The 25607-nt window shown below is 43.1% G+C and overlaps 5 protein-coding genes across 5 annotated transcripts in view; all 5 read left to right on the top strand.

Moving 5' to 3' along the window:
- LOC121442999 (protocadherin beta-18-like) overlaps positions 1 to 25607 on the top strand; it is a 51711-nt gene that overhangs the window by 7327 nt on the left and 18777 nt on the right. The window lies entirely within an intron of this gene.
- Positions 238 to 3105, top strand: LOC121442986 (protocadherin beta-11-like). The gene has a single exon (XM_041644653.1). It carries the CDS (start codon positions 383 to 385, stop codon positions 2786 to 2788), a length of 2406 nt encoding a protein of 801 aa, XP_041500587.1. The 5' UTR covers positions 238 to 382; the 3' UTR covers positions 2789 to 3105.
- Positions 8831 to 12150, top strand: LOC121442989 (protocadherin beta-14-like). Its single transcript, XM_041644656.1, has one exon. It carries the CDS (start codon positions 8930 to 8932, stop codon positions 11327 to 11329), a length of 2400 nt encoding a protein of 799 aa, XP_041500590.1. The 5' UTR covers positions 8831 to 8929; the 3' UTR covers positions 11330 to 12150.
- On the top strand, positions 18034 to 20421 carry LOC121442959 (protocadherin beta-18-like). The gene is given in 1 exon segment (XM_041644602.1): positions 18034 to 20421. A coding segment is annotated over 1 exon segment (2388 nt).
- On the top strand, positions 22270 to 25418 carry LOC121442998 (protocadherin beta-15-like). Its single transcript, XM_041644667.1, has one exon. The coding sequence runs from the start codon at positions 22689 to 22691 to the stop codon at positions 25071 to 25073; it is 2385 nt and encodes a 794-aa protein (XP_041500601.1). The 5' UTR covers positions 22270 to 22688; the 3' UTR covers positions 25074 to 25418.

A 25607-nucleotide genomic window follows, 5' to 3' on the forward strand; every position in this document is an offset into this window, starting at 1 on the left:
AGTAACATCATCATAAATTACAGAGAACACTAATGAAAAATATACTTACTAGTGACCACATAAACAATAACTATTTGTCTCTGGGGGACATTCGATGTAAATGGAATTTAAGTAGCATTCATCTAACTGTGAAAACCTGAGAAGACACATGGTGGCGCTGCAGGATAATGTTACAGAAAAAAAAAATTACATTAAATGCTACGGACCCTCAGCCCCACTGAGCACGGAAAACTGGGAAGAAAGAGCAAGTCGTGAAGGTGCTACCTAGAAACCGTTTATCCTTCGGATTCTAAGGATTCTGTGGACAGATCAAGGGGTGCATCTTACAGAGCTGTGTGGTGGAGCAGAAGCGATTCCTTCAGAAGCCTGCTGGAAAGGGGCGATGGAGAACAGAGGAGGAAGCCATCTGCAGACAAGGCAAGTCCTGCTTCTCTTTGTTTTGCTGGGAATGTCTCATGCACACGCTGAGCCTGGGAGACTTTCAGTGGTGGAGGAGACGCTGAGTGGGGCCTTGGTAGGCAATTTGGTAAAAGACCTGGGGCTCGAGGTGGGTGAGCTGTCTTCACGGGGAGCTCAAGTGGTCTCTAAGGATAACAGACTGCCTTTGCAATTGAACATAAATACAGGAGATTTGCTCCTGAGCGAACCGCTAGACAGAGAGGAGCTGTGCGGCTCCACCGAGCCCTGCGTGCTGCATTTCCAGGTGTTAATGAAAAATCCCTTACAGATTTTGCAAGTTGAGCTGCAGGTAAGGGATATCAATGACAATTCCCCCATATTCCTGGAAAAGGAAATGGTTCTAGAAATCCCGGAGAATAGCCCCGTTGGTGCTGTGTTTCTACTAGAAAGTGCAACAGATTTAGATGTAGGAACCAATGCTGTGAAGAACTATGTGATAAGTCAGAGCTCTCATTTCCACATTACGATGAGAGTTAATCCTGATGGCAGGAAATACCCAGAGTTAGTTTTGGACAAGGCACTGGATTATGAGGAGCAGCCGGAGCTCAGTCTCATCCTCACTGCTTTGGATGGTGGGACTCCGCCCAGGTCTGGGACTGCCTTGGTTCGAGTGGAAGTCATAGATACTAATGACAACTCCCCCGAGTTTGAGCATATGTTCTATGAAGTGAAGATTCCAGAGGATAGCATCCTTGGCTCACTGGTTATCACTGCATCGGCTTGGGATCTAGACTCAGGAATTAATGGTGAAGTATCCTATGCCTTTTCTCATGCATCAGAGGATATTCAAAAGACATTTGCAATCAATAAAAACTCTGGAGAAATAAGCTTAATAGGCTATTTGGACTTTGAAACAACCGAATCCTACTCAATAATCATTAAAGCTACGGATCGAGGAGGACTTTTTGGGAAATCTACAGTAAGAATTCAGGTGATGGATGTGAATGATAATTCTCCGGAAATTTCTGTGTCATCATTTACCAGTCCAATCCCAGAAAATACCCCAGAGACATTAGTTATGGTTTTTAGTATCCAAGACAAGGACTCAGGAGAGAACAGCAGAATGGTCTGTTCTATTCCAGAGGACCTCCCGTTTGTCCTAGAGTCATCAATTGAAAATTACTACCACTTAGAAACGGAGGGAGCGCTGGACAGAGAGAGCAGAGCTGAGTACAACATCACCATCACAGTCAGCGACATGGGCACACCCAGGCTCACAACTCAGCACACCATAACAGTGCAGGTCTCTGATGTCAACGACAACGCCCCCGCCTTCACACAAAGCTCCTATACCCTGTTTGTCCAAGAGAACAACAGCCCCGCCCTGCACATAGGCACCATCAGCGCCACAGACTCAGACTCAGGCTCCAATGCCCACATCACCTACTCGCTGCTGCCCACCCACGACCCACAGCTGGATCTCTCCTCTCTCATCTCCATCAATGCCGACAATGGGCAGCTGTTCGCTCTCAGGGCACTGGACTATGAGGCTCTGAAGACCTTCGAGTTCCACGTGGGCGCCACAGACCAAGGCTCGCCCGCGCTCAGTAGCCAGGCGCTGGTGCGCGTGCTGGTGCTGGACGCCAACGACAATGCGCCCTTCGTGCTCTACCCGCTGCAGAACGCCTCTGCGCCCTTCACAGAGTTGCTGCCCAGGGCGGCAGAGCCAGGATATCTGGTCACCAAGGTGGTGGCTGTGGACAGTGACTCTGGCCAGAACGCCTGGTTGTCATTCCAGCTGCTCAAGGCCACGGAACCCGGACTGTTCAGCGTGTGGGCTCACAATGGCGAGGTGCGCACCTCCAGGCTGCTGAGTGAGCGCGATGCACCCAAGCACAGGCTGCTGCTGGTGGTCAAGGACAATGGCGATCCTCCGCGGTCTGCCAGTGTCACTCTGCATGTGCTGCTGGTGGATGGCTTCTCTCAGCCCTTCCTGCCTCTGCCTGAGGTGGTGCGCGACCCCGCCCAAGATGAGGACGCACTCACGTTGTACCTGGTCATTGCCTTAGCGTCCGTGTCTTCGGTCTTCCTCTTATCTGTGCTGCTGTTTGTGGGGGTGAGGCTGTGCAGAAGGGCCAGGGCGGCCTCTCTGGGTGGTCGTTCTGTGCCTGATGGACACTTTCCTGGCCACCTGGTGGATATCAGTGGGGCGGGGACCTTGTCACAGAGCTACCAGTATGAGGTATGTCTAATGGGAGGTACTGGCACAAATGAGTTCAAATTCCTGAAGCCAGTTTCTCCCAACCTACCACTCCAGTTCCCTAGGAAAGACATGGAGGAAAGTCCTACTTTACGCAATAGTTTGGGGTTATTTAGTGACAGCAGCTAATGCTATATTTCATTTTATTACTATCCCAAAACAATATGTATTTCTCCCAGTTTGCATGATCTTCAAATCTCCTAGTGTTTGCATTTAGTTATGTCCCTTCCTGTCTTCATTTTATATCAGTGCTTGTAATAAGATGGTAATGTTTAAACTGTGGCCTGTTCTGTAGGATATCCTAACTGGTAAAAGAATTTACTTCCTTAAACCCCACAAAACCACTCCATCTGTCTTTCCCCGCTGCACTTTCACCTCCGCTTTGCTTTGATGAAATAAACAGACCACTTCAGAAGTAGTTGAAACCTTCAGGCATTATCTTTCCTTGACTCTCTTTTTGTGCTTTTTCTTGAGGCTTACTATTGTGGATACTATTTTCAAGTAAGTTTATTTTAAAACCATCCTGGTTTAGAGATCATGTTTGAAGGTTTGTTACTGTTCGGTATATTGCTATATTGGAAAATCTATACTGTGATCCAACCATTAGGCCCATTGAAAAGGAGCCCATAGTGGGTCTGGGGATGGCTCAGTGATAGGTTCCCAGATAAATGACAGCACAGAATAAACAAGCGGGGACAGTGATGATCTTCTTAATAACTCTGCCGTATGCGTTCAGGAAGGTGACTGGGGAGGCGCATGAATACTGTGGCCACTTACAGAATCCTGGAATATCAGACATTTTACTAATGTCTTACTAATGTCACAAGGTCAGAATATAAGTCAGGTGTACACAGGCACCCAAACAGTAGTTTAGATAGTAAGAAAAGAGCTTGTGAGATAATATATAATTTTGATTATTTTCTTCCTGAAATAAACAAGCATTGCTGAGTACTGATTCACATGTAAAGTTATGTTGCGTGAATTTTCCAACATTCAAACCTAGAAGAAAGAAATATTTTGTGCTCTGTACTTAGTCTATTTGTGAGCTTGAAATTTCCTGTATTATTCTATCGCTTAAACTTTCTGATATGGTCACAAGACACCAAGTAGGTCGCAAACTCTACTGAGGAGTATCAGCCAAAAGTTTGGTGACCACTTTCTTTGGATGTATAAAAATGTTATATATGTGTAGTTTCAAGAGATTACTATTTAGGTTCTAATTTTTAAAAAAATTAAATTCAACCAACACAGAAGGGAGTTTTATACTGTGTTGAGAAGGACCAGCCTATAATGTTCTTGCCATTAATGGTCGGATAACATTACAGGAAAAAATGTAAAGGTTGGGAGATGAAGTTTTCCAAAAAGCCTAAAGTAGTCTGTTAGGAAGATGCAGTGAGAAAACGGGTCATCATGGAAGAGAAAGACAGTAAGGCATGACGGTAAGAATGGGGGAAGAACTAAGTAATGATGCCTCCAGTCCCATAGACTAGAGTCAACTTCCTCGTGAAGATATTTAACACTGTATATTAGTTAACTAATTTTAGTTCATTAAAATCCCTCCAAAATCTAAGACAACCCAGTGTTTATCCTTTTTGGAAGCTAGTCATTTCATTATCAGTCCATTGAACTATGTAATCTTTGCATCCAGTCAAAATGTGGATACAGACTAGTTAAATTTAAGTTCCTACTTTGGGAAGTAGAAGTTGAAGCGTGCTCTCTCGCCTTTAAATGAAAGCTCCTTTACAGCAAGAACTTGCTGAAGAGCAGTAAATCAAATCAAGTGTTAAGATAACCTCCTGTCATTATGGTACTGAGTGGAGAGAGTTGGAGGATCACTTAAAACATTATAGCATAGCCGGGCGGTGGTGGCGCACGCCTTTAATCCCAGCACTCGGGAGGCAGAGGCAGGCAGATCTCTGGGAGTTCGAGGCCAGCCTGGCCTACAAGAGCTAGTTCCAGGACAGGCACCAAAGCTACAGAGATACCCTGTCTCAAAAAACCAAAAAAAAAATTATAGCATGCCAGACAAGATACACATATTACATAAGTAAAAATACTGAAAATAGTTACTTCATGGGTGCCAAAGTGGCTATAGGGAAAAAGCCAGACAAGACTATAATGAGTGCTGACAGAATGTGGGGAAAATGGAATAGTGGTGCTGTAAATTTAAAAAATGATACATTGTTTTGGAAAGCAGCTTATCAGTTCTTCAAAATATTAAATATATAAACATTCTATTCCTCAGAAATTCAATTCCTATATACTTATCTAAAAGAAATAACATATATCTATCTATGCAAAACCACTTATGAACAAATGTCCATAATATAATTAGTGTTGAACATAATACTAAAAAAAATGAAGCAACCCAAATAGGTATCAACTGATAAACAGATAAGCCAAATGTGACATTTCCATATAAGGAAATTATTTTAATGAGCAATAAAATGAGTGAAATATGATAAACAGTGTCTCAGTTTAGGGTCATTATTGCTGTGATGAAACACTATGACCAAAGCAGCTTAGGGAAGAAAGGGTTTATACGGCTTTTCTTCCTCATCACTGTTCATCACTGAAGTCAGGGCAGGAGCTGGAACAGAGGCTGTGGAGGAGTGCTGCTTACTGGTTTGTAGTAGTTCTTTCTCATCAGGACTGACAGCCCAGGCATAATGACAAGGAAACTTATTATTAATTATGAAAGCGTGGCTTTTAGCTTAGGCTTATCTCAACTAGCTCTTATCATGTAAATTAACCTATTTATAATAATCTGCGTCTGCCACCTGACATTACCTCTCTTCCATTTTACACCTCCTGTTTCCTCTCTGTCTCTGGCTAGCGACTCTGCCTTTCTTCTTCCCAAAGTTCTCTCTTGGGCCAGAGTTCTTCTGCCTGTACCTTGTACCTAACTGTTTATCATTCAGCTTTTTATTACACAAATCATAGCAATGCATCTTCACACAGTGTTCAAATATCCCACAACACTTTGGGTTTCTCTCCAAAGCTTGTTCAACATGCTTTCTTATAGAATCCAGGATCACCAGCCCAAAAGTGGCCCTACCCTCAATGGGCTGGGCCCTACCACTTCAATCACTAATTGATAAAATTCTCTATAGGCTTGTCTACAGACCTATCTTAAGCAACCATTTTCTCAACTGAGGCTCCCTTTTCTCCAATGACTCTAGCCTGTGTCAAGTTGACATTAACTAGTCAGCACATCAAAATAGGAAATCTCAAAAATATGGTGTTAATTTTTATGTTCTTTGGCAGTCTACTGGTTATGGTGTAGTGCTCTCTCAAAAATATTATGCTGAATGAAAAAAACTGTTATTTTTAAAAATCACTTATTCTATAATTTTTTATACAAAATAATGAGAACAAACAAATCTATGGAGACAGAAAGTGTTTTGATGGTTGTCTAAGGTTGGGGGAATGTGTAGGAGCGGAGACTAACTGGGTGCAATTTATATGGGGGGTAATGAAGCATTTAAAATTAGAAATAATTGTAAGAGCTGCACAATTCTGAAAATATAAACTGTAAACTTTAAATGGTGCGATCCAAGTGGAAGAATAGAGAATGGCTCTAGAAACCTAGGATTCCAAGCAAGCTGGATCTTTTCTTATCCATGATGATGAAATTGTGAAGAGAAATTCAAACCGCCAAGGCAAAAGAACCCTACAGACAAAACAGGTGGTCTAGGTACTGACCTTTTGTCAAGCTTTTCCAGGTACATAAGCATCAATATCTCCATATTTCTGGGTGGAATTCTGTGTTTCCTTGCTCTGGTGGAGAGTTACCAAACTTTCTGGAGCTCTCATGCTTGTATATGAGTAACCAATCAATCTTCTAAAATGTTTTGCTAAAGCCAAATTTTTTTCTCAATCTTCAAATATTTCTGTTATAGTTAAATTTAACACGGTGCATTCAAATCAAGCCGTGCTGGTCAATTTTGTAATAGATGACTCCTATAAATTATAAGTAATCAAGAAACTTTTCCCATAGCCAACGGCGGAAAGTTGATTAGAAAGACCTGTAAAAAAAAATACAACCTCTAAAAATGAATTTTCTTGAAAAATCTCAACAATAAAAGCCAATTCACAGTTTAATTTCTGATTGGCAAGAAGTACTGGAAGTAAAGGACTTGTGTTATTAGGGCATTTAAACTTATAAGGACTGCTACCATCTTTTTAACTGGCAATCTGGCCTCCATTTCCTGGTCCAGTGTACTATTTAATCAAAACCATGGTCAGCCAGGCCCCAGCTCTTTAGCTATTGTCTGGTCTTCACCAGCTGGAGACGTGTTCAACATAAGAGTCTTGGCAGGCATTCCCATCCAAGCCACCGTACCACACAAGTGAGTGCATGTGAAAGAGTGGTGTTTTAATAGACACCTAGCAGGGTAGTCCACAAATTCTGCCTTAAATACAATAGACAATTTTAATGCTTACTTTTTTCTTGACTTGAGAGTATGTTCCACTCTTCCTAACTTCCTTGAAATTCTGTTTACCTTTCAGAGAATTATGTTGAATCTAGATCTTTTTTGTTTTGAAGAAGTTACTTATTTTCCTTCTTCTCTGTAAGTGAACATAGGTTATAGTGTTCTGTGTCTAACAAAATTGACAAGTGCCTATTGGTTTCCAATAAGAGTAGCCCTTGTCCGTGACCTACACACACCCACTTATATACTTTAAATTATCCCTAGATTACTTATAATTCCCAATGCCTAATAAAAAGGGAAAGCCTTACATACTCCATACAAATAAAATGTTTGAGGTTATGTTGTGATTTATTTTATTTTTACAATCTTACTGCTTTAGAGTGAGAGATTGAACCAGAGTCTCAATAAGCTACCACACACTCACACCACTACTGAGTGGCCTCCCTATATTTTAATTATCCTCTTAACATTTAGTTGTTAGTTCTTTGTGGTTTCTTTAAAATGCCAACTCATTAGTTTCTATGGTAATGATCCTGGGGCGTAAAGCTATCAGCATCCTATTTTTAATAGGTAGGGAAACAAAGGTACACAGTTTGTACAAGTCTGTAGGTAGGTAGTGACAGTACCAGGATTCTAATGTTGACATCTTGGATCCAGAATCTATGTTCCTAAATAGTATCCATCTCCTAGGTCATAGTTACTTGTCTTTTCTAGATGCTTCTACTATTCTTTACCTATGAGTTGTTATATCTTAATTATTAGCTTATCAATTCTTCTAGCCATCAAGTTCTATAAAAAAGATCATCTTATGTGCATTATATCTTTGTGTGTGTGTGTGTGTGTGTGTGTGTGTGTGTGTGTGTGTTTTCAGACAATCTCTCCCTGCATAGCTTTCTCTGGCATGGAGCTCACTATGTAGACCAGACTAACCTCAAACTCTTACAGATCCCCTTGACCCTGCCTCTGGAGTACTGGGATTAATCGCATGCACCACTACATACACCCTGCTATTTTAAGTGTAAAGTTAAGAAGTCTAATACTCCCATGACTTAAACTAAGTTAATTACTAACAAAAGTAGTATGCTCTGTATTTTTCCAGATTCGTGTGTGTGTGTGTGTGTGTGTGTGTGTGTGTGTGTAAAATGTAGTGATGTTACCAATTATATTATGGACTCACACCAACAATTATTTACCAGAGAGGAGGCAAATATTTGTAACCACTAAAGGATTGCCTTGAAATAATTATCATTTATTTATTTGGGGCACTTTAGTGGGTCTTTTTTAACTGAACATTCTAAGAACTAATGATTTCATGGAAAATATGGACTTTGTTTCAGTTATAATCCAAACAGGCCAACAACAAGAGACATTTTGTAGAAAATTGGAAGAGGCCAAACAGACTGAGTTATAAGTTATAACCAAAAATTATGCCTAAATACATCGATTATGATAACGATACTGTAATTATGTTTGTAAAAGACCTTGCTAATTAGAAATAGTTAATGAATATTTAAAGATAAAAATAGTCTGTGTGAAATTCGCTTTTAAATAATCTACATAGATATATTCACAAAATTTTAGAAGATAAATATTAAATGAAAAACTTCACAGAGACACTTGGTGGCGCTATAGGATAAGACGAAACAGTGCATAGCCCTGTGGGCTCCACTATTCAGAGGACCAGGGAACAGTCAATCCCGTTGAGAAGGGAGGTGTTTCAGGAGCTTTACCGACAGAGCTGCCAAGGGATTTTCAATAGAAAAATCGGAAATTCCTCTATCAAAATTGGAACCAAATTTAATTTTTGCAACAAAAGAGATTGCCTGAAGGAACTATGGGAACCAGAAGGATGATGATTCTGCAGAAAAGGCAAGTCTTGGTTTTCTTTGTTTTGCTGGGATTGTCTAGGGCAAGTACTGAATCTTTGCACTATTCTGTAGCAGAGGAAACAGAAATTGGCTCTTTTGTGGCTAACCTGGCAAAGGATCTGGGGCTGGGAGTAGCGGAGCTGTCCTCCAGGGAGGCCAGAGTAGTGTCAGATGATAATAAAAAGCGTTTACACCTTAATTTGCTGACCGGAGATATGCTGGTGAGTGAGAGACTGGACCGGGAAGAGCTGTGTGGCTCCTCCCAGCCCTGCGTGCTGCCTTTTCAGGTGGTACTGGAAAACCCTTTACAGTTTTATCGAGCTGAGCTGCATGTCAGGGATATAAATGATCACTCCCCCACATTCCTGGACAAGGAAATATCTATTAAAATATCAGAAAGTACAATGATCGGAGCCACGTTTTTAATTGAGAACGCACAAGATCTGGACGTAGGAAGCAACGGTCTCCAGGACTACACCATTAGCCCCAATTCTCATTTCTATGTTAAAATTCATGACAGTGGTGATGGAAAGATGTATCCGGAGCTGGTTCTAGACAGAGCTTTGGATCATGAGGAGGAATCTGAGCTTAGACTGACACTTACAGCCCTGGATGGTGGGTCTCCACCCAGGTCTGGGACAACATCGGTTCTCATAAAGGTTATGGACATCAATGACAATGCTCCTGAGTTTGCTCAGAGTTTCTATGAGGTGCAGGTCCCAGAGGACACGCCCGTTGGTTCCAGTATTATTGCTATCACTGCTACAGATTTAGATATAGGAAATTATGGAAAAATATCATATTCCTTTTTGCATGCATCAGAAGGCATTAGAAAAACCTTTAAAATCAACCCAACATCTGGGGAAGTCAACTTGAGATCATTACTGGATTTTGAAGTAATACAATCCTACTCTGTAAATATTCAAGCAACAGATGGTGGAGGTCTTTCAGCAAAATGCACTCTTTTAGTTAAAGTATCGGATATAAACGACAACGCACCGGAAGTGACCATATCATCGATTACAAAGACAGTTCCAGAGAATGCTTCAGAGACCCTGGTCGCTCTTTTCAGTGTCCGAGATCAAGATTCTGGGGACAATGGAAGAATCCTTTGCTCTATTCAGGACGACCTTCCATTTATCCTGAAACCCACCTTCAAGAACTTTTTCACTCTCCTTTCTGAAAAAGCACTGGACAGAGAGAGCAGATCTGAGTACAACATCACCATCACAGTCACCGACCTGGGCACACCCAGGCTCACAACCCAGCACACCATAACAGTGCAGGTCTCTGATGTCAACGACAACGCCCCCGCCTTCACACAAACCTCCTACACACTCTTTGTTGAGGAGAACAACAGCCCCGCCCTGCACATAGGCACCATCAGCGCCACAGACTCAGACTCAGGCTCCAATGCCCACATCACCTACTCGCTGCTGCCCACCCACGACCCACAGCTGGATCTCTCCTCGCTCATCTCCATCAATGCCGACAATGGGCAGCTGTTCGCGCTCAGAGCGCTGGACTACGAGGTCCTGAAGACCTTCGAGTTTCAAGTGAGCGCCACAGACCAAGGCTCGCCCGCGCTCAGCAGCCAGGCGCTGGTGCGGGTCCAGGTGCTGGATGCCAACGACAATGCGCCCTTCGTGCTCTACCCGCTGCAGAACGCCTCTGCGCCCTTCACAGAGTTGCTGCCCAGGGCGGCCGAACCTGGCTACCTGGTCACCAAGGTGGTGGCTGTGGACAGTGACTCTGGCCAGAACGCCTGGTTGTCGTTCCAGCTGCTGAAGGCCACGGAGCCCGGACTGTTCAGCGTGTGGGCTCACAATGGCGAGGTGCGCACCTCCAGGCTGCTGAGTGAGCGCGATGCACCCAAGCACAGGCTGCTGCTGGTGGTCAAGGACAATGGCGATCCTCCGCGGTCTGCCAGTGTCACTCTGCAGGTGCTGCTGGTGGATGGCTTCTCTCAGCCCTTCCTGCCGCTGCCTGAGGTGGCGCGCGACCCCACACAGGACGAGGATGCTCTCACGCTGTACCTGGTTATCGCCTTGGCGTCGGTGTCTTCACTCTTTCTCTTGTCTGTGCTTCTGTTCGTGGGGGTGAGGATGTGCAGGAGGGCCAGGGCGTCCACTCTGGGTGACTACTCTGTGCGGGAGGGACACTTTCCTGGCCATCTGGTGGACATCAGCGGCACGGGGACTCTGTCCCAGAGCTACCAGTATGAGGTATGTCTGACCGGAGGTACTGGGACTAATGAGTTCAAATTCCTGAAGCCATCCTTCCCCAGTCTTCAACTCCACGATGCTGGTTCTAATATGCAGGAAAAGGAGAACTTTCGGAATAGTCTTGGGTTTAATATCCAATAAAATCCCCTTTAAACTCTGAATATTTTACCTTCATTGTCAAATTGCAGGTGATTCTTTTTGTTAATCTGCAATGGATTTTAGGGTTTTATTGATGTTGCATGCGTTTTCATTTCACATGTCTCTCTCACAGTTGCTTTAAAAATCATTACGGGGTTTAGGATGTATAGAAACAATCTTCACTTTTTGTTTATTTTGTCGGAGTTTTATGTTAACGGTTCTACGGTTTGTTAAGCAAGACTCAGAAATGGAAATGCTGACTGAAGTATTGAGAGTAAATGTGTTGAGCTGGTGGTTACTGTGCCTGGTGGGGTCCAAGGCAGGCAGTTCTGGGTGGACCTGCAACAAAAGAAAGCGAGGGAGGAAGTGGAGGAGGGAACTAAAAAGGGACAAATGCCACCACATAAGGGAGTTATTCCAATATACAATAAAATCCAGCAAGCAGGGATATTAAATGCTGCTGCATCTGGGTAGAAATTATATTGAACTATTAGTATTCTTTGTCAGATTGCTTTATCATAAAAGATTTTTTTAAATGCTGCCCCTCTGTATCCAGTCATGGAGGACTTTGTGTACTCATGTTTCATGAACTGAATCTGTCCATGTGCCCTGCATTAAATACTGATTGTCGAAGTAATTTTTCTTTATCTATTTTCTAGTCGCTTCTTCTAATTCTCAAAATATCCTAGGTCTTGATACTGCTGTTGCTTGTTTTTAAATACATGTTTGCTTGGTTAAAATTCATGGTACTCTTTATCATTTATTGCTAAAGCAGTTAATAAGTTCATAATCTTATTCTAAGTAAAGTAGTCTTTTACCAGAAGAAAACAGTATAAAAACTTCCTAGGAGGACTGGAGAGATGGCTCAGAGGTCCTGAGTTCAATTCCCAGCAACCACATGGTGGCTCACAACCATTTGTAATAAGATCTGGTGCCCTCTTCTGGCCTGCAGGCATACATGCAGGCAGAACACTGTATACATAATAAAGAAATTAAAGAAAAGACCTTCCTGGGAATTAACTATTTTTAATGTGATTTATATTTTATTTTGTGTGAATTGGTATTTTGCCTGTATGTCTGTCTCAGTGAGAATGTCTGACCCCCTGCAACTGGAATAATAGACAGTTGCAAACTTCCAAGTTGGTCCTGAGGACTGACTTTGGGTCCTCTTTAAGCGCAGTCAGTCCTCTTAACTTCTGAGCTATCTTTCTGTCTCCTGAAATTAAGGTTTTAAACTGTTGAAATGACTTAGATTTACTTTTTCTAACCATTAATAGAAGTAATATAAGCCTAATAGGGAAGAACAAATCTGTAACTCAAGCAACTGGGGGTGGAGAATAATCAATTCAAGATTGTCTTAAGCTACACAGTAAGAATTTTCCTTAAAAAAAATAAAGAAGGAAGCTGAGCCTGATATACCGGCATATATTTATAATTGAGGCACGTAAGAGCCTGGAGTGTGAAGCCAGCCTGAGCTCCGTGAGACACATTCTCAAAAATTACAAAGAAGCAGAATGGAGAATTAGGGTTGGAATCCTCACACTTGAGGCTCTGAGGTAGGAGGCTGTCATAAGTTGGCAGGACTTATGACATGCTATGGACATGACATGGCAGAAAACCATGTAGTGCCTTAAATACCAGCCTCAGCAACAGACTGAGACTCTATTTCTAAAGGACTCCCTATGATCTTAAAAAATGAACTGTGAAGTACAATGTCTAGTTGTGTGGGCCCAGCAGGTGGTACAAAACCTTGGCTTCACTCTCAGCTCCTAGAGAAAAGAGTAAATATGGGTATGTGTGCACTTTGGATGCTCAATTTTTGGCATGCACAAAAAAAGTAACTTTAAAATATTATTAATACTTTGTGGTCTCCCTCAGGTAGCCATAAAAAATAAATCTGTATTTATAATTGATAAATGCCTGTTTATATTTTAAATTATAAGGTTTCAAATCTGTAGATGTACAATTCAGTGGAGGAGCTGCTAATAACTACTATGTAGTGTGGATATATGGCTAACATTATGTTAGCGTCTGCATTCACAGGAAACAATTAGCTATTAAGACACTTGTATATACCCTGGACAGTGGTGGTGCACACCTTTAATCCCAACACTAGGGAGGCAGGGGCAGGCAGATCTCTGTGAGTGTGAGGCCAGCCTGGTAAGAATTAGTTCCAGGACAGCCAGGACTACACAGGGAAGCCTGTCTTGAACCCCCCCCCCCAAAGAAAAAGACACTAGTATATATCCGCTCAAATTTATTGTTGAAATGTAGAGAAAGAGATAATTACAAAGTGTATATTTTCCTGGGACCATGTAGACTCTTGGGAAATTCAAGCCTTCATGTCAATGGTTTATACAACTGAAACCAAACTCTAACAAACTGAGCCACTTACAGTAGCCCTTCCTATTAGTCAGTATGGTTCCTTAAGAGCAACATTTGTGAGATAAGAGCAAACTGGAAATGCACCAACCCTTGTGTGGAATTTTAGCCTTGAACTTGACTTTTTAGCCTTAAGTTTAATTAGATATCACTGTAGCAGTAATGTTAGGTACTGATAACATCAAATGCAGGTAAATAGGGAAAATAAATTATTCCCTAAGCATAGATTGCTCACCCTATTGCTTGGTATTTTTAATATTCTGCATACCCTAGGAAACATGAAGCCAAGAATGAGAGCCAGGAGGAAAAAACAATGCTGAAATAACTTAAAAGAATGTAAAATTAGTATCATTAGGCAATCTACAATACACTAAGCATGTTAATTGAAATCGAAGTTAAACGTGAAAATGTGTGGGTAACAAAAACATCTGTAAAATATGATAGATGGGGGCTAGAGAGATTGGCTCAGGCATTATGAATAGGAATTCCATGCCCACCACCCATGTCTGGCTGCTCAACTGTAACTCTAGCTCCCAGGAAACTGACTCCCTCTTCTGACCTCTGCCGGCCCCTGCACTCACATGTGCACAGGTCCACATGCAGACAGACATGCCAACACTAATATGACATATTTGATAAGAACAAAATTAAGCTTCCGTATGTAAAACACATTAATCAGAAATCAAATTTTGAAACAGAATAAGACAATAAAATCACAACAAAATATTTATTCACAAAAAAGATATAATGAAAATACAAGAGGAGATGATTAAAAACACAGGCAGGCATACCAGTTGTGGTGGCACACACTGGTTGAATTGTCTAAGGAAGCAGAGGCAGGACGAGCACAAGAGATGAGGTTTTCTTTTTCCTCTCTCTCTCTCTCTCTCTCTCTCTATCTCTCTATTTTTTAGGACAGAGTTTCTCTGTGAAGAGCTTGTTCTATAGACCAAGCTAGCCTTGAACTCAGAGATCTACTTCCATCAGATAAAGTTAAAGGTGTGCACCACCACTGTCCAGCAAGACAGATGAGCAAATTTTAACCAGGGCAGAATCTGAAGAAATAAAGACTGGGGATTTCTAGAATTAATGAAACATCAGCAAGCAAATCTAAGAGATTGCTGTAAATCTAAAAGGAAACGTTACAGAGATGTTTGTGTCTATAAACATCATACTGGAATTTCAGAAAACCAAAGAAAAAGAGAAATTTTATTTTAAAAAAACTGCAGGAAATAGAAATTTAACTTCAACACATGATGATTACACTGTCCAATCTGATCTGTGTTTCTCAGTAGAAGCAATGGAAAATAAGAAACCTTCAGTATGCTGACAGAAGTTAGCAAGCCATTCTATCCTGTCTTTTTATAGAGTCATCAAAGGAGAAAACTGAACAAACTTGACATCATTTTAGTTTTAATTAATAAAGATTACAGGGAAGAAACAGTATAGATTTTATCTTTATGGACCCACACCTTGCCACAGATGTGGTCTAGGAGTTTGGCGTGTCTTTGTTTCTAGCCGATAGTCACATTCCTTCTCTTCTCCTCTCCTGATAAAGTCTCAAAGTGTGGTCCAGACCCGGTTTAAATTGGTAATTCCCAGGTCTCGGCTTCTAGAGTGCAGGAATTATGAGTGTGTATCTCCAGGCCTGATTCCACAGTCATTTCTACTCTAGAATATCAACATTGGACCACAAGTACTTTCTAGAAGTGGTGATCTCCTATGACTGCACAGTCTCTCCTCTCTTGCTTGCCCCCCAAAGAGGACTCCCCAGAAATGAGTGCAAGAACAGATAAAAGGCCTTTGTGCATACAAAGGAAGCACTGTACCACTGAACTGCATCCCCCAATCAGCATCCTTATGCTGTGTTTTATTATTTTTCTTGGAGGGTTTCAAACACCAATTATGTCAATAAATCCCAAATTCATCACTGAAGCTCAATTCTTTCTTCAGTTTCATTTATATAATGGAAGATCATGTGTGTGGCTATAGGGATGTTCTGTGTTCACCTTAAACTTATTTTTCAAAACAGGGTTTCTCTGTAGTTCTTTAGAGCCTGTCCTGGGACTTGCTCTGTAGACCATGCTGGCCTCAAGCTCACAGAGATCTGCCTGCCTCTGCCTCCCAAGTGCTGGGATTAAAGGTGTGCGCCACCACTGCCTGGCTCAGCTTAAACTTTGTTGTTGCAGTTTTTTGTTTTTTTTTCCAACTCACGTTTTAAGATTTTTTTAAAAAAAACTTTTTTATTTTACATACCAATCCCTGTTCTCCCTCCATCCCCTCCTGTTCCCACCACCTTCTCCCCACCTCACCCCCAGACCCTCCTCAGGATGGGTAAGGCCTCCATGGGGAGTCAACAAAGTCTGCCATATCACAATGAGGCAGGACCAATGTATCTAGGGGTAGGAAGGAATCCCTCCATAGGAAACGGACTCCAAAAAGTCAGTTCATGTTCTAGAGATAAATTGTGAAAAAATTTAATGTCCAACATGGGTTTTAAGTTAAAATTCTCCCTTCCCCTAAACTGAAAAATGTTCCCCTTCCAGCTCCATGCATATCCCTCTTCCTTATCTTCTTTCTATGTTTATACCACCAGTTAACAGAACTAGCATCATATGATACTTAAATCTTGTAAATGGAGTAATTTTTCCTCACTATAACTCTCCCCCTATGACTGGTCTATCACTTCATCCTGTATTATACCATAGTGTAGGTACAAATGCATTACTGCATTTTCAGTTGAGGCCACCATCATCTCCTACCTCTATTATGGCAACAAGCTCTTATCTGTGTCCAGGTTTTTTTTTTACATATATTCCTAGTTTATTCTCAACTCTGAAATACATTTATCTTTTAAAAAATAAAACCTGGATTATATCAATTTTCTGTTCAGAAAACATCAACGTTCTTGCATTTCCTCTGACATGCCTTATAAATACTTTGTTTGCTTTTCCAGTGTCAGCTTTTACCAAACTCCTCTTGTTCTGTGCCATTGCCATGATCTTATTTCAGTTCTTTTGGAACTTGCCTTTCATTTTAGATTTGCAGCATGATGTTTTTTACCTTCCTGAAGACCAGGGATATGCATGTGCTCTCTTAGCACTGAGCTAGGCCTCCAGCCTGGCCAAATGTAATTTTTCTCTAGATTACTTCCACTTATTTCTCATGTATCAGTTTAAAATATACTTTCCCCAGGAAAGCCTTTTATCCACCTCCAAACTGTGGTTAGTTGATCCTCTTCTATGACCATATATAGCATGAGCCTTCCTCATCAAGACAGCCATTATGCTCCATGTTAAGTGTTCATTTCTTTCTTTCTCCCCTTTGCATAGCTGAAATAGCTTCTGCCTGGTTATCATTCACTCCCTAATACTTACCACATTACTAGCTCAAAGTATGTATTTAATAAACAGTCACTGAGCAAATCATGGAATACATAAATAAAATACTTGGAACCATGCCTTTGGAAGCCCTAAATGTGCAAATTAGCGAAGTCCTGTTTCACTTTTTTTTGATGTCAGAATCTGGAAACATCATACTCTATTCTATACTAAGTATGTACTTTCTACTGCAGCCAAGAAAGTCTCATATGAGAAGTCCTATGGAAATGGTACCATTTACCTAACCCAAGTGTCCAAGTTCCCCACACAACCATTTAATTTTGCACATACCAGACCCAACTTCAAGTGCATAAACACACCCTTCCAGCCTTTCCTGAGAGCATCTAATAATGACTAGGAGGGATCTCTAGGATGCCATTTTCAATTTTCCTAAGAATCTCTTGCTCATCTTTGTAAAGTCATTGACATGGGAGCCCTTTGAACTATCTTTAGTTTACTGTTGTCTTCAAGGAGAGACCAGGAACTGTTTGAAACAAGAATTCTATTTTAAACCATTTCACCAGCACAGCTCTATCGGAGAGTAATTTATTGTGTTACTCACAAAAGCTACAACTCAGAAATGGAAATGGGAATAAAGAAGAACATATAATTTAGATTTGTTAACCAATACATCCAATAAATTAGTATATTGTCTCAAACTTATTCGGCTTTGTCGAATCCTGATAAAGTCACATGGTGGCGCTGCAGGATAAGATGGGAGACAGTTTCCTAACTGCAGCTCAGTTTTCCCCTTAACCAGCGGAAGTGAAAGCACCGGATGAAACAGCACACCAGCATTCTAAAAAGGTGGAGCACTGACAAGACCCTCCTGAAAGGACTGCTCATCTACAAATTCCAAAAGGTCTAGATGAGCAAAACCGCCCTCTGAGCTGCCAGAGACTGAGCTGAAAGAGAACAGCAGAAAAGCATCTTGTCTGAGCGATGATGGAGCCAAGAGTGAGGAGGGCTGTTCAGCATATAAGGCAAGTGCTGCTTTATTTTGTTTTCCTGGAAGGGTCCTTGGTTCTTTCCGAGACCTGGAGCTATTCTGTGGCAGAAGAAATGGAGACCGGCTCCTCTGTAGCCAATATAATTAAAGATATGGGTGTGGGAGACCTGGCTGCACGAGGAGCCAGAGTTATATTTGATGACTATCAGCCTTATTTGCGGTTAGAACCTGAGACCGGCAACTTGCTCTTGAATGAAAAGCTGGACAGGGAGGCACTCTGTGGTACCAGTGAACCCTGTATATTGCATTTCCAGGTGTTATTGGAAAATCCTTTGCAATTTTTTCAGGCTGAGCTTTTGGTTGAAGACATAAATGACCATACTCCCACGTTCCTAGAGAAACTCATATTTCTAAATATCTCAGAAGGTGCTAGTCCAGGAAGCTCATTCCAAATGGCTAGTGCTCAGGACTTAGATGTAGGAATGAACGGTGTCCAAAATTATACAATAAGCCCTAACCCCTATTTCTACCTTAAGTTAAAAGACAATGGTAAGGGAAGAAAATACCCAGAGTTGGTACTGGATGGATCTCTGGACAGAGAAAAGGAGCCTTCAATTAGTTTAATACTAACAGCCCTGGATGGTGGGTCCCTGCCCAGGTCAGCGACGGCACTGATTCAAGTTGTGGTTGTAGATGTCAATGACAATGCCCCTGAGTTTGAAAGAACACTGTATGAGGTTCAAGTACCAGAGAACAGCCCTGTGGACTCACTGGTGACCAAGGTGTCGGCTACAGATCTGGACACAGGGGTAAATGGAGAAATATCTTATTCATTTTCTCATGTCTCTGGAGATGTATGGAAAACATTCAGAATCCATCCAGTTTCTGGTGAAGTCCATTTGAAAGCACCCCTAGATTTTGAGGTAATTCAGTCTTATACAATAAATGTTCAAGCTGTTGACGGTGGGAGTCTCTCTGGAAAATCAGCCATTATTGTTCAAGTTATAGACGTGAATGACAACCCGCCAGAAATAGTCTTTACGTCTCTTATGAGCCCCATTCCCGAAAACTGCCTGTCAGAAATGGTAGTCGCTGTTTTCAGTGTGAGAGACCAAGACTCGGGAGACAATGGCCGAATGCTGTGCTCAATTCAAGACAACCTTCCTTTTCTCTTGAAACCTACTTTCAAAAATTTCTACACTCTAGTAACAGAGAATACACTGGACAGGTAGAGCAGATCTGAGTACAACATCACCATCACAGTCAGCGACATGGGCACACCCAGGCTCACAACCCAGCACACCATAACAGTGCAGGTCTCTGATGTCAACGACAACGCCCCCGCCTTCACACAAACCTCCTACACCCTGTTGGTCCAGGAGAACAACAGCCCCGCCCTGCACATAGGCACCATCAGCGCCACAGACTCAGACTCAGGCTCCAATGCCCACATCATCTACTCGCTGCTGCCTACCCACGACGAGCAGCTGGATCTCTCCTCGCTCATCTCCATCAATGCAAACAACGGGCAGCTGTTCGTCCTCAGGGCGCTGGACTACGAGGCGCTGAAGACCTTCGAGTTCCGCGTGGGCGCCACAGACCAAGGCTCGCCCGCGCTCAGTAGCCAGGCGCTAGTGCGGGTCCACGTGCTGGACGCCAACGACAATGCACCCTTCGTGCTCTACCCGCTGCAGAATTCCTCTGCACCCTGCACAGAGCTGTTGCCCAGAGCGGCGGAACCCGGCTACCTGGTCACCAAGGTGGTGGCTGTGGACAGTGACTCTGGCCAGAACGCCTGGTTGTCGTTCCAGCTGCTCAAGGCCACGGAGCCTGGACTGTTCAGCGTGTGGGCTCACAATGGCGAGGTGCGCACTTCCAGGCTGCTGAGTGAGCGCGATGCGCCCAAGCACAGGCTGTTGCTGCTGGTCAAGGACAATGGCGATCCTCCGCGGTCTGCCAGTGTCACTCTGCATGTGCTGCTGGTGGATGGCTTCTCTCAGCCCTTCCTGCCTCTGCCTGAGGTGGCGCGAGACCCCACGCACGACGATGAAGACTTGCTTACGCTGTATCTGGTTATTGCCTTGGCGTCTGTGTCTTCTCTCTTCCTGTTGTCTGTGCTGCTGTTCGTGGGAATAAGGCTGTGCAGGAGGGCCCAGGCGGCTTCTCTGGGTGGTTGCTCTGTGCCTGAGGGACACTTTCCTAGACACCTGGTGGACGTGAGCGGAGCGGGTACCTTGTCCCAGAGCTACCAGTATGAGGTGTGCCTGACTGGAGTGTCAGATACCAAAGATTTTCAATTACTAAAATCTGTGTCTCCCAACCATGAGGTTGTGAATTTCATGGAAGAGAACTCTACTTCTGTGAATGGTTTTGGATACAATTAAGAATCCGTTGACTTTGCAGATGGTTCCGGATGAACGTTCACTCTACATTCTTGTTTCCCATTGTTTATCTTCACAAGGAATTTCTAGCCCCTCACAATCTGTTACAGGTGAGTCTGTTTTATAAAATCGCTTCTGGTGAAGACAGAGAACTTTGCTCGTTCCTGACCAATCAGTGTTTCTTCAACTTGTCAGATTGTCAACATGAGTCATTATTGATTTGAAAATGCTCACTTTCATTTTATTGACCGTTGTCCAGAAACATTCTCGATAGTTTGAAATGCGATAGAGATGTCATGTTATCAGTGTATTTTCTGTCCAATATTATGCTTTCCCATCCCAAATAGAGTATCTGAAAATGCATGATTTTGTTGTACAACAGTATTAATTGGGAACGACAATATCTCTGAAGTACCAAGGCTTTTATTGTCTTCATATGTACATCCAATATATAATACATATAAATATTGTTAAAATGTTTTTAGATATTTCAAAATTTGTTAAATGCCAGATCCCTCCTGGGACATCTGACTAGCCCACATTATGCTTTCTGAAAATATCTCTCTCTTCAGCATAGGTATAGGACCGAAGCTGATTTTGTTTTGTACAACTCAGGTCCCTCTACGTTCAGACAATTGGATGGCGTGATGGGCATTGCTAATCTAAACTGAGCCAGGCTGGTCCTGTTTACTTTCATAATCACTTTAGAAACCATATGTATGCTAGTCTTTCTGTTAGGAATGAAACAAGAAAGTGATGTCATCTTTTGGGGACATAGCAGAAGTCACACCTCTGAGAGAGGAAAGGAAGGAAACAGACAGGTGGTCCGTGGAAGACATTCTTATCAGTAATCCCCAAGTCAGCTTTCACTGTTGGGTGGGACTGGGGAGGGACAGAGAACTAAGATGTGCTCTTTAAATAGATTTTTCTAGTCCAGCTGAGAAATTCTTGCCTGGATTGGTGAATTATTCCTGTTAATTTTGTATTTTATTTGAATTGTGCATGCATGCTACTATAACACATCCAAAAGCTTTGTAAACTATTACAGAAACATGAAAAGGGAATGTGTAGTCTTTGTCAAAATGGGTAATTTTGAAGTCAGAAGTGGTGGTAACTGAGGCAAGTTCTTGAGTTCAGAGCCAGTAAAGACCCTCTTTAGTTAGGACAAGCCACAATGTTTTTCCTTTAAGGGACAGATGGCTTAGACACACTGTGTTATTTCAAGTGACTACTGAAAGAATACAGAGTAAGAAGATGCTGTCCTGTTCATTCGGCTTATTATAATGAGTTAGGTTTCCAACAAAGCAAGATTCATCTACAATGGGAGGAAAAGCCACACAATTCTGTGCTTTATTCTATGATGAATTAAACATCTTCTCTGTCCCAAGGATTATTTTAGGTGTGGGGATGCAGCAGTGAAGCAAACAATGCTGAAGTCCTTACAGGGTACCCAAAAGAAACACTCAAACACATTCCTCTACAGTACCTGTGATGAAGAACACCAGGGAGAAAGAATGAGGAAAGAGGTGCTTTCATCTAATTTTCCCCTAGGTGAAAAGTTTTACAACATTTTAAGTTTCTGGAAATATGTAGAGAGTGTATCATAACCTGGCTCTAACATGTAGATTTTTTCCTTTATGAAAAATCAACCAATGTGAACCACAATTTTGTTACCTGGAAGACATAAACTTACAAAGAAGCCCCGAAGTAATGACCCCACTTTATGCTGAATTTGAAATTGCATCCCTGTATGTTAGGAATTTTACAAGATGACTGATCAATCAGTTCTATGTCTCCTTTCATTTCTCAGTTTCCCCTAGAGTGTCCCAGCGCAGTTGCAGGGTTTCTAGTAGGGAGGCAACTTGTCTGGGTTGTTTACTCGTGTATTTTTCAGAATCTGACACATTAATAACAAGAATTCCTTTTGCTTACTGAGGGACTGCACAATCAAAATAACATTAATTTCGTGATTGAATTTATTTTCTAACTTCTGACAACCAAAATAGACTACATAAAAAAAAAAATGGAACCATGTAGCGATTTGTTGAGAAGCAAAATCAACGCATGGTGGCGCTGCAGGCTAAGGTTTAAAAAAGGACGACCGCGGAAAAGGGAAAAATGTTTCACGTCTCTGGCTAAAAAAAGACCATAGAAGAGCTCAAACCATTAAGTCTCCAGAGAATGCTGCTGACCTATGCTTCGGAACAGGTTATAGACTGACAGATCGACCGCTGTCTGGGTGCCCTTGGACCCTGGGTGCCGAAGCAAAGATGAAGATGGGAAAGGAGCACGGACAAAGGCAAGTTCTGTTGATCTTTCTCTTATTGGGAGTGGCTGGGGCGGGCTGGGAGTCCCGCCATTACTTTGTTTTGGAGGAAACACCCAGCGGCACGTTTTTGGCTGATCTGCCCAAGGACTTAGGGCTAGGAGTTGCAGAGCTGGCTGCTAGAGGAGCCCAGGTGGTCTCTGAGGATAACGAATCCCGCTTGCAGCTTGATCTACAGACTGGGAAGCTGATATTAAATGAAAAATTGGACCGGGAGGAGCTGTGCGGCCCCACTGAGCCCTGTGTCACACATTTCCAAGTGTTACTGAAAAAACCACTGGAAATATTCCGAGCTGAGCTACGAGTGGGAGACATAAATGATCATTCTCCCGAGTTTCCTGAGAGAGAAATGACCGTGAAAATCTCAGAAACTAGCTCTGTTGGTTCTGTGTTTCTACTAAAAAGCGCTCAGGATTTGGATGTGGGCAACAACAGCATTCAGAACTATAGCCTCAGTACCAATTCCCATTTCCATGTTTCCACCCGAACCCGAGGTGATGGGAGGAAATACCCAGAGCTGGTGCTGGACCAAGAGCTTGACCACGAGAAGCAGGCAGAGTTCAGATTAACTCTGACAGCGCTGGATGGAGGTTCTCCGCCCAGGACTGGCACCTCACAAATTCGGATTCTTGTCTTGGATGTCAATGACAACGCCCCTGAATTTGCACAGGCGCTCTATCAGGTGCAGATCCCAGAGAGCAGCCCCGTGGGTTCCCTGGTTGCCAAGGTCTCAGCCAAGGATTTAGATACTGGGACAAACGGAGAAGTATCGTATTCTTTTTTTCATCGTTCTCAGGAGATGGGTAAAACTTTTGAGCTAAACGCCCTGTCGGGAGAAGTTCGACTAATTAAAACCCTGGACTTCGAGACAGCATCTTCATATGAAATAGACATAGAGGCCTCTGATGGCGGGGGGCTTTCTGGGAAATGTTCCGTTTCTATTCAGGTGGTGGATGTCAATGATAACTACCCAGAACTAACTGTTTCCTCGCTCACCAGCCCCATCCCAGAAAACTCACCAGAGACAGAAGTGGCTCTATTTCGAATTCGGGACCGAGACTCTGCGGAAAATGGAAAGACAGTTTGTTCCATCCAAGATGGTATTCCTTTTGTACTGGAACCTTCTGTTGAAAACTTCTACAGACTGATGACAGAGAGCGGGTTAGACAGAGAGAAAAGAGCTGAGTACAACATCACCATCACAGTCAGCGACATGGGCACACCCAGGCTCACAACCCAGCATACCATAACAGTGCAGGTGTCCGACGTCAACGACAACGCCCCCGCCTTCACACAAACCTCCTACACCCTGTTGGTCCAGGAGAACAACAGCCCCGCCCTGCACATAGGCACCATCAGCGCCACAGACTCAGACTCAGGCTCCAATGCCCACATCACCTACTCGCTGCTGCCCACCCACGACCCGCAGCTGGACCTCTCCTCGCTCATCTCCATCAACGCCGACAATGGGCAGCTGTTCGCGCTCAGGGCTCTGGACTACGAGGCGCTGCAGAACTTCGAGTTCCAAGTGGGGGCCACAGACCAAGGCTCGCCCGCGCTCAGCAGCCAGGCGCTGGTGCGGGTCCAGGTGCTGGATGCCAACGACAATGCGCCCTTCGTGCTCTACCCTCTGCAGAATGCCTCTGCGCCCTTCACAGAGCTGCTGCCCAGGGCGGCAGAGCCTGGCTACCTGGTCACGAAGGTGGTGGCAGTGGACAGTGACTCTGGCCAGAATGCCTGGCTGTCGTTCCAGCTGCTCAAGGCCACGGAGCCTGGACTGTTCAGCGTGTGGGCTCACAATGGCGAGGTGCGCACCTCCAGGCTGCTGAGCGAGCGCGATGCGCCCAAGCACAGGCTGCTGCTGCTGGTCAAGGACAATGGCGATCCTCCGCGGTCTGCCAGTGTCACTCTGCATGTGCTGCTGGTGGATGGCTTCTCTCAGCCCTACCTGCCTCTACCGGAGGTGGCGCGCGACCCTGCCCAAGATGAGGATGAGCTCACGCTGTACCTGGTCATCGCCTTGGCATTTGTGTCTTCTCTCTTCCTCTTGTCTGTGCTGCTGTTTGTAGGGGTGAGGCTGTGCAGGAGGGCCAGGGCGTCCTCTCTGGGTGGCTGTTCTGTGCCTGAGGGACACTTTCCTGGCCACCTGATAGATGTCAGCGGCGCGGGGACCCTGTCCCAGAGCCTCCAGTATGAGGTTTGTCTGACCGGAGACTCTCAGAGTAATGAGTTCAGATTCATGAAGCCGGCGTTTACCAATATTCTAAACCAAAACTCTGATGGGCAATCAGCAGATTATTCACCCTTCCCGAGTATTTTAGGCTTGTGAAACTTCACGTTTCACTTGCTGTGTAATTAATTCTCTTTTGATTTAGCATTTTCTTTTCAAATTTGGTAGTAATGTTTAATTGTATTTGTTTTTATTTCTCTGCTAGTTTAAGGAATGTTATCGTTTGTTTACTAGCTTGTTAACTGTGTGAGTATTTTTCCAGTTCTGTTGTTACTGAACATTTTACATCAGGGCACTTTGTGTTCCTGAATTTGCCATATTCTCTCTCAAAGGATGTGAATCTCTTCTAATGAACACAAGAGAACAGATTAGTTTATAGAGTGCTTGTGCAGAATCACCCTGTAATCCCAGCATTTGGAGGTGCAGGCAGGCTATCAGGAATTCAAGGTCATTTACTACATAGAGAATTCAAGCTCAGCCTGGGCTATATGATGAACATGGCATGTTAATTCTCAAAAAAAAATAAAAATACATTCCTGAAGGTGTGACACCACAGAAGAATATATGATTTCTTTTAAATCATACTTTATGATGCTGGAGAGATGGCTCAGTTGTTAAGAGTACTGCCTGCTT

The sequence above is a fragment of the Microtus oregoni genome, unplaced genomic scaffold (assembly GCF_018167655.1).
Source record: "Microtus oregoni isolate MIOR12 unplaced genomic scaffold, Mior012 000098F_ref0000018, whole genome shotgun sequence".
NCBI lineage: Eukaryota > Metazoa > Chordata > Mammalia > Rodentia > Cricetidae > Microtus > Microtus oregoni.

Coding starts and splice junctions, on each gene's coding strand:
- LOC121442998 (XM_041644667.1), top strand. CDS start 22,689: ATGAAGATGGGAAAGGAGCACGGACAAAGGCAAGTTCTGTTGATCTTT.
- LOC121442986 (XM_041644653.1), top strand. CDS start 383: ATGGAGAACAGAGGAGGAAGCCATCTGCAGACAAGGCAAGTCCTGCTT.
- LOC121442989 (XM_041644656.1), top strand. CDS start 8,930: ATGGGAACCAGAAGGATGATGATTCTGCAGAAAAGGCAAGTCTTGGTT.